Source organism: Mytilus californianus, unplaced genomic scaffold (genome assembly GCF_021869535.1).
Source record: "Mytilus californianus isolate M0D057914Y unplaced genomic scaffold, xbMytCali1.0.p SCAF_5, whole genome shotgun sequence".
Lineage (NCBI taxonomy): Eukaryota > Metazoa > Mollusca > Bivalvia > Mytilida > Mytilidae > Mytilus > Mytilus californianus.
In genome coordinates this window covers 66,985,920-66,999,269 of record NW_026262701.1, presented here as the reverse complement: position 1 = coordinate 66,999,269, position 13,350 = coordinate 66,985,920, and the positions used below count along the sequence as shown (strand labels likewise).

The following is a 13,350-nucleotide window of genomic DNA, read 5'->3' as shown; positions in this document are numbered from 1 at the left end:
ATTTCCAGAAACCGTCAGATCTTAGAAATGATTTTAAAATTTGCAAGAATTTCCTATCAAAATACAAATAAATAAATAAATTTTATACAGTGAATTAACATTATTTTGTGTTTATAGTCAGTAATTTACTATAGAATCTGTAGTAGATTGAATATTGAAAAAATGAGTCCACTTTAAACATGTGTACATGTATAACTCTGTAATTTAATGCATTATATTAAAAGAGATTTTAGCAGAATTTTCTTTATGATTTAGAAATAAGAGTTACAAATTTTAATTCAGACTATCAAACTCAATTTACACATTCTAAATAAGATGAAGGAAAGGAATGTATTTTCTCATAACATCTTATATTTAATCATGTTAATCTACAGGAAGAGTTCTTCATATTTGTACTGACTTTTCCAATGTGGCTGTGAGAGGGAAATGTATTTAAACGGTATAATGCAGGCCAAATTTTCAAAATTGTTAGAAAGAAAAAGAAATTTCTTACAAGGACAATTTAAGATGAGGGCCCTTTTTATACGCCCATTTACGGGACGTATTATGGTATACCGTTGTCCGTCTGTCCGTCCGTCATCAACATGTCAGACATAAACAATGCTTTAACCAATTTGCATAAAACATTGGTGAATTGTTTATATCTATTGACGTGAGCTCCCTATCGTTTTTTATTAATTTTAGATTTTAGGTTTCCGAGTTATGGGGTTTTATTCATTAAAAAAAAGGGGGATTTTCCAGTTTTCAGACAATAACTCAAGAATGCTTTCACCAACTTGCAAGAAATTTTGGTTAATTGTTTATTTCTATTGACATGAGCTCCCTTTTGATTTTTATAAATTTAAGATTTTACGTTTCCAAGTTACGGGGTTTTATTCATAAAAAAAAGGGGAGATTTTCCAGTTTTCGGACAATAACTCAAAAATGCTTTCAGCAGTTCTCATGAAACTTTGATGAATTGTTGATATCTATTGATGTAAGCTCCCTTTAGAATTTTATAAATTTTAGATTTTAAATTTCCGAGTTATGGGGTTTTATTCATTAAAAAAGGGGGGATTTTCCAGTTTTCAGACAATAACTCAAAAATGCTTTCAACAATTCTTATGAAACTTTGGTGAATTGGTTATATCTATTGATGTAAGCTCCCTTTAGAATTTTATAAATTTTATTTGTTTATAGTCTGACAACAGATTTACTAAGTATTGTGCAACAGCATATAGTGTATTGCACAACAGCAAGAAATCTTTAATTGAATATAAATTCAATTCATATAACCAATTTCAAGATCTTTGACTACATTTATTTAGAAACCTATAATATGTCAAATATTTAATTACAATCCAAATTCAGACCTGTATCAAGCTTGAATGTTGTGTCCATTTTTGCCCCAACTGTTCAGGGTTGGACCTCTGCGGGCGTATCCAGCTGCGCTCAGCGAAGCAGTTTATTTTATTTGCTGAAATCTTAACTTCAATTCAAACTGAAAATGAATATTTAAGGATCCAGGAAGACACAATAAATATCATTATGATATGTAAAAAAAAAAGCCAACTTCTTACCTTTTATTTGAAAATACATAGATTATGGCAAACATCATCATTTATATGATAATTTTTCGGATGGATTTCGGACTTGCAATTATATAGAGCTCATGAAAGAACCAACTGAATAATTATCTGTCCAAAGTGTTTTCAAGGTTTTAAAAATGAATATGAGGGTTCTATGAGACAGCAACCAAATTACAAGAAGAACCAAGAAGCATTTTCAAGTCTTGTCTACAGTCTTCAACAATAGACACTCATAAATAATTACTTGGTTCTACAGGTGTTTCGAACTTACAAATATCATAATATGTGTCAGAACCATTCAAATTTTGGGATTTGCAGTTTGGCTATGTACAGTGTAAAAATATATGCAAATACAAATCCACTCCATTTGGAAACACTGTCTTTAAGGTAGCAATACACAGTTAGGAGTTTGGTTTCACATTTTGACCTGGTGAAATTTAAAAAATAACAGTTATAGTCCAATAAACTTGATTTTTAGATAGCTGAAGAATGATAAAGCCTTCAAAGTGGGTTTAAATGACCATCAAGATTGTATTTTGAATTGTTTTATAAGCCATTTTCTGTTTGAGTCTGTATTTTCACAAATGTACTGCCCATAGGTCCAGAAATTATTGTTGTGTTTTCCTACAAATATTTTACGCTCAAACTTTTCAACTCAGTTTTATGGAAAAATGAGGTGAAATGCATTTGATCTTTATTTGACCTCTTGATAGATAAATGTCAATGGTCTCAGAAAAGGTATCATTCAAATGGATTGAAATTCTACTTTGGACCAAATTTTTGTGACTTTTGTGACATTTTCACCTGGTTTAACCCATAATATTCATTTGTATATATGTCTGTATAACAATCAATGGTCAATTGTTTCCATGAAAATAATTTGACTTTAATTTAGATTTTCACAAATCAAAAAAATGGGTGGTAATGGCAGATCTTTGATTGTTTCTGTTAAATTTTTCCAAACTTTTATAGATTCAAGATTTGACATATTGTATAGACAAATCTCTGCTGTCGAAGACTGTAAAGTGCCCTCTAGATGTCTTTGGGTATTTTTTTTTATTTATGAACGATCTCATATACCCCACATCTCCTTTATGTATTTTAAAACTGAGTTTGTGTGATCTTTACCTTGAAGTTGAGGGTAATTGTTTTTGTTCCTATCTTAAGGGGATCTGGAGTAGGTTTGCATAATGACTGTCTAATAAACTTTTATTGTTTTCTTAAAACAGGTATTTACAAACATGTATACAAGATGGTAATAATTATATTTGCAGGGGGAAAGTTGTGTAAACATGGCTACAGAGAGAATACAAAGTGTGTCAATGGGAAAGACTCCATCTAGCGATTTCCAGCCTCTTGTTATTATACAGTTTTTATCTACATCTAAGCAAGCAGCAATAGAATGGTTGGTTGCCAAACTACAGGCCACCAGAGCCTCAGGAGGAGCAGAATTAGAGGTGTCTACTGTTGTCATGCATCATAGTCAGGTAAAAAAAAGTTGCAAAATCTTTTAAAGGACTAGAAAGAGTTCAAAAATGATCTGTTGTGAACTTCGTTTTAGACCTAGATAAGAAGAAAAAAAGCAAGTACAACAAATGTATTAGAAATTATCATTTAAAACGAATGAATTATAATTACATTATAATGAGTTATCTCACATAGTTTGTGTAACCTTTTTACAGCTTTTCTATAAAAGCATGCAAAGCAAACCTTTGATCAACTTGCTTGCTATGTTTGTTTGGATGTTTATAAACAACAGATAGGTAGTCTATTTCAGTCTGTTTACTATATACAGGAATTTGATTGGACAATAAACATTAACTTCATTTAAATGTTAAGTTTCACATTGTATGTCAATTTTTATTATCCAATCAAATACCAGTATATATTAAACAGACTGAAACTCTGCCTACCCTTTTGTTTACAAACATCCAAGCAAACATAGCAAGCAGGTTGATCAAAGGTTTGCTTTGCATGCTTTTATAGAAAAGCTGTAATCCAATATTTGCAATAACTATTAACAGAAGAAATCTATTGCCTTTAAATTAGATTTGTAATGAACAAGAATCAATATGTAAATTGAATACCTACATGTATAATGACTGCTTATGAAGATCATCGCTCCTTCTTTGTAATGTTTCTACTTTAATTTTTATTATCGATATCAATTAACACACCCTATAATCAGCTATCACTTTGACAGATACAATATGATCTGTGTTCCAGATTGATATTAAAAACAATTGGTTTGGCTATTATATTATATTGTGTACAGCAGATTTTTGTCTGTCTGTTGATTGCCATTTAGATGAGTGACATTAACCATAAAAGTTCATTTTTAATGCACCCACCTAACATATAGCAAAATCATATACCATTCCAAATCATATCATCAGGAGTATGTTTTAACTATTGGTATGGGGCAATTTCTGTCAAATCAAGATCAAAGGTCAATATCTTATTTTTCAAGATGTCAGCATTTTTGCATATTATGTCTTCTAAATAATAAAAAAATGTACGAAAACAAGAAAAACTGTTAGAACAGGGATAAACTGGCACTTCTCAAAGGCACTTTAAAATATTAGCGACATATTTTTTATAAAAAGTGCTTTTTCCCAAAAATTTCAGTGAAATGATAAAAATAAGTGAAAACCAAAATATTTGTATGTGATTCAACTGTTAATCACCTAAAATCACTCAATTAAGTCTGGTTGTGATTTCATCAATCACTGAACTTCAAAACAAACTTATTAATCATTTCCTTGGTTGAATAATATATGAAGAGGACAATCTTAAACCATAACACATCGAAACAAAGATTACACCAATACTGAAACATAATGATTAAACAGCCAAACAATACAGTCCACAAAACACTACACTGTAATGTAAAAGTAAGCACTTCCTAACTCCAGGGATAATCTCAGATGCTCAGGATAGGTATTTAATCCTGAACATTATGAAGTTACAGAAAATATTCAATATAAAATCAAAAAAACCTTAATGTGACAACATATGAAATTACATGGATTTGTGATTTAAAAGTGCCTAGTGCAAACAGTATTCATTCGGTAGACACAAGATTAAACTTCTTTACAAGTTTAACACTTTTTAAACAAAAGCAGCAGTAGAATTATTTTTGGTTGGTTGATATTATGGAAACTTCCAAATGCAAGATGCCTGTTTCAATATTTCACCATTTATTTAGGAGAAAGGTCATGTTTGTTCCTTTCATCATGAGAAGTTCAACATGGAAAAGCATAATTTACTATATATAACTAGCATGTTTCTTTAAATACTTGTATTACCTCTTCTCAAATTATGACGATATTGACTACAATCGATGAAAAGTTTAATTATGCCTATTAGCAGATGGAGGTATTTTTGGCATCTGTAAAAGCTTCAATAGAAGGCTGTTTTCAGAACAATATACATTACAGTAACTTGCAATTTAAATTGATGAAAACATTTACCTTGACCTTTAGCAATAAAGTTGTTTTATTTTGGGTATATGAATATTTATCCCCAAAGAAATATTTAGATTTTAGAGCAATTTTATCATTTTTGGAGGATTTTTAAGATTTGCAATTTCCTATGAATATTTCTCTATTAACCTCTTAATTTGCTTTTGATTAAGAATTAAGGAATTCCATTCTATAAGATTCATACAATTTTAATAAAGAAAATTATCATGCAAGAACCAGAAAAGGTAATTTGCCATAATTTTTGCAAAATTTAGAAATGTTATATTTTTACCTTTAACCTTGATTTAATGGAAATTGTACAGAACCAATTATCGATTATTTACAGGTCAAAACAGAAATTATAGATAATAAGGTTTTGAACGATGTATAATATAGACGTATGTTAGCAAGTTAGGTGAGTGCATTAAAGTCGTTAATCAAGCGGCTTTTAAAAAAATGTCACTCTCATAATTGCAATTGTGTACAACAGATTTTGCTCTGTGTTATATGCATCTGTGGTACTGATAGCTAGTAATCGGTAGTGATAAAAGCTATGTTTTTTATGCCCCCGCCGTAGCGGAGGGGGCATTAAGTTTTACCCTTGTCCATCTGTACGTACGTCCCAAAATTGGTTTCCATTCTCTAACTTAAGACTGCCTTAATCAAATGTTATGAAACTTATACACAATGCTCATTACCACCACAATACACAGATCAATTTTGAATTTGGGTAGCGTCACTTTTACCATTCTGGAGTTATGCCCCTTTACAAATGGAAAAATTGCTGAATTTTTGTTTCCGTTCTCTAACTTTAGTTTGCCTCAAGCAAATGTTATGAAGCTTATATACAATGTTTATTTCAACAAAACTCAGATCAAGTACAAATTTGGGTAGTGTCACTTTTACCGTTCTTAAGTTATGTCCCTTTATAACTTTATATGCAAGCGGGAGCATCATCTGTGTCCCATGGACACATTTCCCATTTATTTACTATATGAAAGTATTATGACATTTAATATACAAAATAATGGATGATAACTCTATGTAGACAACAATAATATATTTTAAAAATGTGATTGTTATGACTATTCATGTAATGGAAATAATGTATTTTTTAAATTTACAAATACCACATCAGTAAAAGCGGCAAGGGTCTAATATCCCTAAAATGTTAGAAAAGAGGTAGATCAAACATCCTGTCTTGTTATCCTTGAATTTGACTGTATTGTTAGAGAAAATATTAAAAAAAATATCTGTTCCTATACTATGATTTTACAGGGTAACAAAGTAAGTAACTTATTAGGAGCATGTCCAAACATATTTTATAGGCAGTAGTCAACAGTTGCACAATTTTTATTATAGATTTACATTTACATTGTAGTGTACATATCAAAAGTTACAAAAATTGATTCCCTAGATTTTTCTTGAAAAAATGAATCTTTGACCTTTTAGTTTTTGATTATTTATTTTTAACAATTTTTAAATTAGAAATAAACCAATAGTATTATTGTAACTGACTTCATTCTGGGAAATAAAAAGTTTGTGTAATTGAAATGCTTATTTTTCTTCCAAGGGAGTAATAAAAAGAAAAAGTTGGTAAAGGGGCACTAGCTACGAGATGCATAAAAAAATTTAAATTATGATTTTTTTTTTGTTCAATCATTTATGAAAGTGAAATAGTGAAATAATAATTCACTATTAGCAGCTACTATGGTTCAATTTTGTAAAAATAAGTTAAGAAACATTGATGATGAATTATTCACTTGCAAGTGAATAATTCGACCTCATTGAATCTGTATTCATATTAACTTTAATTTAACCCCTTAGCTAGAGATGAATTATTCATGATTGATGCGTGTAAGGCTATTAAAAGAAAAGAATGTCAACTTTGAAAGTGAAACAAAGGTAAATCATTTAATTGACTGATTCGATCCACAAAAAATCATTCTTATACAGGTAAAATCGAAAATAAACTTATTTTTTTTATACGACAGCAAAAATTGAAATCAAACAGACATAGAAAAATCTATTTGCACGAGGTCCATATATCTATTTATATTTATGTTTATATCGTGTTATGTGACCGTCGGTTGTTTTCGGGGTCATCTCGATAGTTAATTAGATGGCGTCTAGACTAAAATACACACGAAATGAAGCTACATATTATCGAGCCCATGCCCTGTTAATTGTTTATTTAAGACTTTTTATAATTTGGATAAATGTTTTACATTGTTATAAATCTAATATGAGAATTTGAGTCAAATCGGTGAACATGAATTTGACAGCTAGTGCCCCTTTAAGGTAAAACAGCCATATATTTTAAACAGTTAATAAACATTTCTCATTATATTTCGGAAGTTATATTAGCATCAAAGAAATGTATAAGGTACTATTGCTTATAAGATGTGGAACTTACATATGTTGTCCCTCCAGTTTTGCGAATTGCACAAATTTCTAAGAGTGACAGTACTCACTGCATGGTATTATTGTGTTCTGTTTTAAAAGCAGATCCATTGAAATAACTACATGTGTAAGTTCAAAATAAAAAAAATGGTTGTGTTAAGGGTTCGGTATCAACCCACCAACCCTAACATACCTGAAATCACAAACGCAGAAAAAAAATTGAATCTAAAACAGAAATATAAGAATAAGATGATGTGGTATGACAGTCAATGAGACAACTATCTACCAGAGACCCAATGATGTAGATGTAAGCAACAATAGGTGATCACTACAGCCTTCAACAATGAGCAAAACCTTAAAGTATGCTATATAAAGGCCAAACATGGCAAAATGAAAAATGATTCAAACAAGAAAAACATTTGCCTCATTTATGTTTAAAGCAATAAACAAAAAACATATATGAAAGACAGCAACCAATGGCAAGCTTTGAGTTTTTTCATTCTTTCAAAATAGTTTGAATATAATTATAATTTTGAATATCATATCTTATAAGCATTTGTTCTCATTTGAACTATCAAGAGAATGTCCCCATTTGATCCTCTTCTCTATCAATAAAAAAAAAAAATCTCAGTGGAATCTTTTTATTAAAAGAAAGACAATGAAAAAACTTTCTAAAGTAACAGTACCCTAATTGCACTGAGTACCCAATTTGCATCAATTTTGCATAAAAAATTTTGCAAATAATATAGGTTTCCATAGAGACTAATCAATTCATAGTTTTATCCTTTATTATTATGCAGGTCTTTCAACATAGCTAAATATTCTTAGATACACAAAACAGTCACATCATATATTAACAGATGAAGTCTCAAATGAAAAAAGTAAAATTTAAGGAAACTTTGCATGCAACATCTACAAAAAGTCGACTTTTAAAAATGAGAAATTAAGATACATGTATGTTACAAACATTCGTTTAACAAACATGGACTATTGTCCAATTTTTTTTTTTTTTTAAATGTGGAGAAATAAAACAAAAAATCAGTTATTGAATTTTTACAGATGCAATATAAGTACTCATTATATAATATCTTTGATCATTTTGAAGTCGGTTCAAACCCATTTTTCTAGGATTCAGTATGGATTCATAACTAAATATGTAGAACTGTATAATAAATAAGGATATATCTACGAAATAGATACAGAATGGAAACTTTTGTCTGTTTCTTTAATAAATTATGGTAAAAAAACTGTCAAAGTAGGTACAAATTGGGTACCCTCATTTTTAATTTTCTAGCTTGATATTAAAATATTTTTAAACCAAAAAAGTATTTTTGCAACATGCACAGATGGGATGCTCTGTAAAAGACACCTGATCTACCTTAATATGTATGTTGTATCAAATCATAGATTTTTTGCCTCTTGAAAACAATGGAATAGAGTTTTAATATCAATAATAAATACAAGAAAGTAAACTTGATGAAAAACATTATATTGTTTTTATTTGTACTTCCATAACCATTTCCCACTGGATATACAGGTTACAATGTATATATTTATCAGTTCCAGTCCAATAGGTATAGTAATTTACATGTACAAAATGTAAAATCATGTATATAATAATAAATGTATTGTTTAGTTTATGGATTTGATTTTCGCAATAACACTTATATGCTTCAGTTCCTACATTAGTTATATACACAACCCATACTTTTTTTTAAGTTGTCTGCATGGTTTTAAAAACCAGGAGTGGATTAAACAAAACTAACAGTTCAAAATCTAACACTATAAATTTACATCTGTATAAATCTTTTTCCACATTTTTGTGCTGTTTCTGGTAATAATGTACATTCAGAAATTATTGCATGCATTTATTATTACGATTTTTGAAGAATGGACAAACATGCGAGATTAATTATTGCGATTTCAGAAAAATCTGCACACAGATATATGTATCAAATATTAGAATGTGAGTTCTTATTATTGAGATACTCACACATTTGCATTATTTACATTTATAAAAACCTCACAATAATTTCTGAATTTACAGTAAGAAAAAATTCCAAGAATCTCTCTTTATTTAATGATACCCCTGTTATTGACCAGTTTTTATACGCCCGTCAAAATTTTGACGGGACGTATTATGGTATACAAATGTCCAGCGTTCGTCTGTCTGTCTGTCCGTCTGTCCGGCGTCCACATGTCGCACCGTAACTTGAGAACGACTTATCCAAATTTCATGAAACTTAACATAGTTGTTTCTTATGATGGTCAAACGATTTGTATACTTTTTGGTGAAAATAAGATTAAAACTTTTTGAGTTACGGGACTTTGTAACTAAAACAGGGGGTGTTTTTTTTCACTTGTCACGCCGTATCTCAAAAACAATTTATGATTATTGCTTAAAACTTTACACACTTCTTAATTATATTATTCTAAAGATCTGTATACTTTTTGGTGATGATTCAAAATTTTATTTTAGAGTTATTGATTTTTTTATAAAAAAAGGGGGTTTTCACATGTCGCGCCATATCTCAGAAACGATTTATGATTATTGCATAAAACCTCACACACAAGACGACAGGCGTATCATGCGCTCGTGGCGCAGCTGTTTATAAGATTTTTGAATATGATGAACATCTATTCTAATTTCCTTTAAATTGTAGCAAGAATTTGTGTATTATGTTTCATTATTTTCTGTCTCATGTAATGAATAAACCATGATATAGGTTTAGTTAATTTTTGCATATGCATCTTTATAAAGACACTCAGTTTAAACTTAGTATTCACAGAATTCTTTCTCATTTAAGTTCATCACAAATAAAAAAAATTTCATAACATTCAGGTTCAGAAATTAAGATGCATCATGGGAATGCTGTGCTTGTAACTTTTCAGACTGGACAAAGCTTTATTGCAGGAACTCTACAAAAGCATAATATACGAGGAAGTAAGTTAAACTTCTGAATTGGACCATTAATAACTCCTAACAAATTAATTTGTTTTGTAGGAAACACTTTTGTATATAGGTGGCACCATTGAAAGGCTGTTGCTAGGAGCAGATATGATGGATATGGAGAAGAAGTATGGGGATGGAAATTACAGAGAATTCTCAATACATGATGCACAGAATTTCTTAGGATCTGGTTAGTTTGGGAATCCTGCAGATGTCTTTTTATTAGCTCACCTAGTCCAAAGGTCCAAGTGAGCTTTTCACATCACTAGGCGTCTGTCATCCATCGTCTTCTGTCGTCGTTTTTTTACTTTTACAAAAATCTTCTCCTCTGAAACTACTGGGCCAAATTTTAACCAAACTTGGCCACAATCATCATATGGGTATCTACCGGTAGTTTAAAAAATGTGTCTGATGACGCAACATGCCAACTAATATGGTCGACATGGCTAAAAATAGAGCATAGGGGTAAAATGCAAGTTTTCTCTATCATTTTTTTGAAAACTGTTATAGAGAGAATCTGATAAAGAAAAAATGTTTAGAATGTTGAGCTCTACTAATTGTCCACATACGTCAAAACTGTCAGATGACTTCTTATAGGAGTTATTGCCCTTTAATGACAAATTTTACCATTTTTATACGCCCGTTTACGGGACGTATTAAGGTATACCGTTGACCGTCTGTCGTCCGTCTGTCGTCAACATGTCAGACATTAACTCAAAAACACTTTTACCAATATGCATGAAACTTTGGTGAATTGTTTATATCTATTGACATGATCTCCCTTTCGTTTTTTATAAATTTCGGATTTACCGTTTCCGAATTTTGGAGTTTTATTCATTAAAAAAGGGGGGATTTTCCAGTTTTTTGGACGATAACTTAAAAACGATTTCACCAATTTGCAAGAAACTTTGGTGAATTGTTAAATGCTATCGACATGAGCTCCCTTTTGATTTTTATAAATTTTAGACTATACGTTTCTGATTTATGGGGTTTTATTCGTTACAAAAAGGGGGATATTCCTGTTTTCAGCCAATAACTCGAAAATGCTTTCAGCATATTTTATGAAACTTTGGTAAATTGTTTATATCTATTGCTGTAAGCTCCCTTTTGATTTTTATAAATTTTAGATTTTATGTTTCCGAGTTACAAGATTTTATTCATAAAAAAAGGGGTGAAGTTTTTGGACAATATCCTTAAAGTGCTTAGAGCAGTTTTCATTAAACTTTGATGACTGATTTATATCTATTAAGATAACCTCCCTTTAGTTTTTTTTATAAATTTCTAATATAACATTGAGAAGTTATTGAACTTTATTTGTTTATAGTCTGACAACAGATTTACTAGTATTGCGCAACAGCACAGTGTATTGCACAACAGAAAGCAATCTTTAATTGAATATAAATTCATTTCATATAACCAATTTCAAGTTCTTTGACTACATTTATTCAGAAACCTATAATATGTCAAATATTTAATTACAATCCAAATTCAGACCTGTATCAAGCTTGAATATTGTGTCCATTTTTGCCCCAACTGTTCAGGGTTGGACCTCTGCGGGCGTATCCAGCTGCGCTCAGCGAAGCAGTTTATTTTTCATTTTTGCCTATTATCTTGAAAACTATAATAGATAGAAACTTTAAATAGCAAAATCGATCAGCAAAATAAGATCTATAAATAAGTCTCATGGTCGAAATCGTCAGTCGACTCCATACTAGAGTAATTGCCTTTGATGACGATTTTTTCCAATTTTTTGTGTTTTTGTCTTATATCTTAAAAGTTATAATAGATAGATAGAAACTTCAATAAGCAAAAATGATCAGCAAGACAAGATCTACAAATAAGACAATATGGAGGAATTCGTCCAACATCTCCTTATTGGAGTTATTGCCCTTTAATGACAATTTTTACCATTTTTTTTACGTTTTGCCTTATATAATAAAAATTCGTAAGGGTTCCGCGGAACCCAGTGTCTCGCCTACTTTTGCTGTTAATCGCAGGCTCAACAAAAATGAGGAAAAAAATTAATAAAAATATTCCTCTCTATACTATCTTTTGATTGTAAGTAGCTCCTGTCCAAGTTTGGTAAAAATCCAGGATAGTTTATCAATCTAATAAATGCTTTAAAAACTTAAAGTGCAGACTGTATGTAATGTTAACTGGAAGAAAAACTAAGTCCATTTACAAGTAAAATACGGAAAAAATGGAATTTATTTTTTACTTTTTTACAAAATTTACTTCTGGATACTATCTTTTGATCATAAACAAGGTTCTTTCCAAGTTTGGTAGAAATCCAGGATAGTTTAAGAAAATTTAAAATTTCAAAAACTTTAACCACAGAGTGAATGTAATGTTTCATGGCAGAAAAACTAAGTCCATTTATAAGTAAAATACAGAAAAAATGGAATTTTTTTTTTACAAAATTTACTTCTGGATACTATCTTTTGATCATAAACAAGCTTCTTTCCAAGTTTGGTAGAAATCCAGGATAGTTTAAGAAAGTTATTAAAATTTCAAAAACTTTAACCACAGAGTGAATGTAATGTTTCTTGGCAGAAAAACTAAGTCCATTTATAAGTAAAATACGGAAAAAATGGAATTTTTTTTTTTACAAAATTTACTTTTGAATATTATCTTATGATCATAAACAAGCTTCTGTCCAAGTTTGGTAGAAATCCAGGATAGTTTAAGAAAGTTATTAAAATTTCAAAAACTTTAACCACAGAGTGAATGTTATGTTTCTTGGCAGAAAAACTAAGTCCATTTATAAGTAAAATACGGAAAAAATGGAATTTTTTTTTTTACAAAATTTACTTTTGAATATTATCTTATGATCATGAACAAGCTTCTGTCCAAGTTTGGTAGAAATCCAGGATAGTTTAAGAAAGTTATTAAAATTTCAAAAACTTTAACCACAGAGTGAATGTTATGTTTCTTGGCAGAAAAACTAAGTCCATTTATAAGTAAA

The 13,350-nt window shown here is 30.0% G+C and overlaps 2 protein-coding genes across 12 annotated transcripts in view; one reads left to right on the top strand and one right to left on the bottom strand.

The window, feature by feature from the left end:
* The window catches only part of LOC127701283 (uncharacterized), a 526,465-nt gene that overhangs the window by 255,447 nt on the left and 257,668 nt on the right, over positions 1 to 13,350 (bottom strand). Inside the window, exon 6 of one of the 8 annotated variants that reach the window (XM_052205146.1) lies at positions 1,393 to 1,407. The exons of 4 other annotated variants lie outside the window; for them this stretch is intronic. The gene's annotated coding sequence lies outside the window, so the exon portion shown is untranslated. Of the gene's footprint in view, positions 1 to 1,392; positions 1,408 to 11,919; positions 11,935 to 13,350 lie in introns of those variants that run through there. 3 more of the 8 variants (XR_007981968.1, XM_052205145.1, XR_007981967.1) reach the window with 3 other exon arrangements.
* The window catches only part of LOC127701281 (anoctamin-10-like), a 65,392-nt gene that overhangs the window by 14,921 nt on the left and 37,121 nt on the right, over positions 1 to 13,350 (top strand). For all 4 annotated transcript variants that reach the window (XM_052205139.1, XM_052205137.1, XM_052205141.1 and 1 more), the window contains 2 exons: positions 2,843 to 3,055; positions 10,440 to 10,575. In XM_052205139.1, the coding sequence (XP_052061099.1) occupies positions 2,861 to 3,055; positions 10,440 to 10,575 (331 nt within the window). In that variant the 5' untranslated portion in view covers positions 2,843 to 2,860. The remainder of the gene's footprint in view (positions 1 to 2,842; positions 3,056 to 10,439; positions 10,576 to 13,350) is intronic.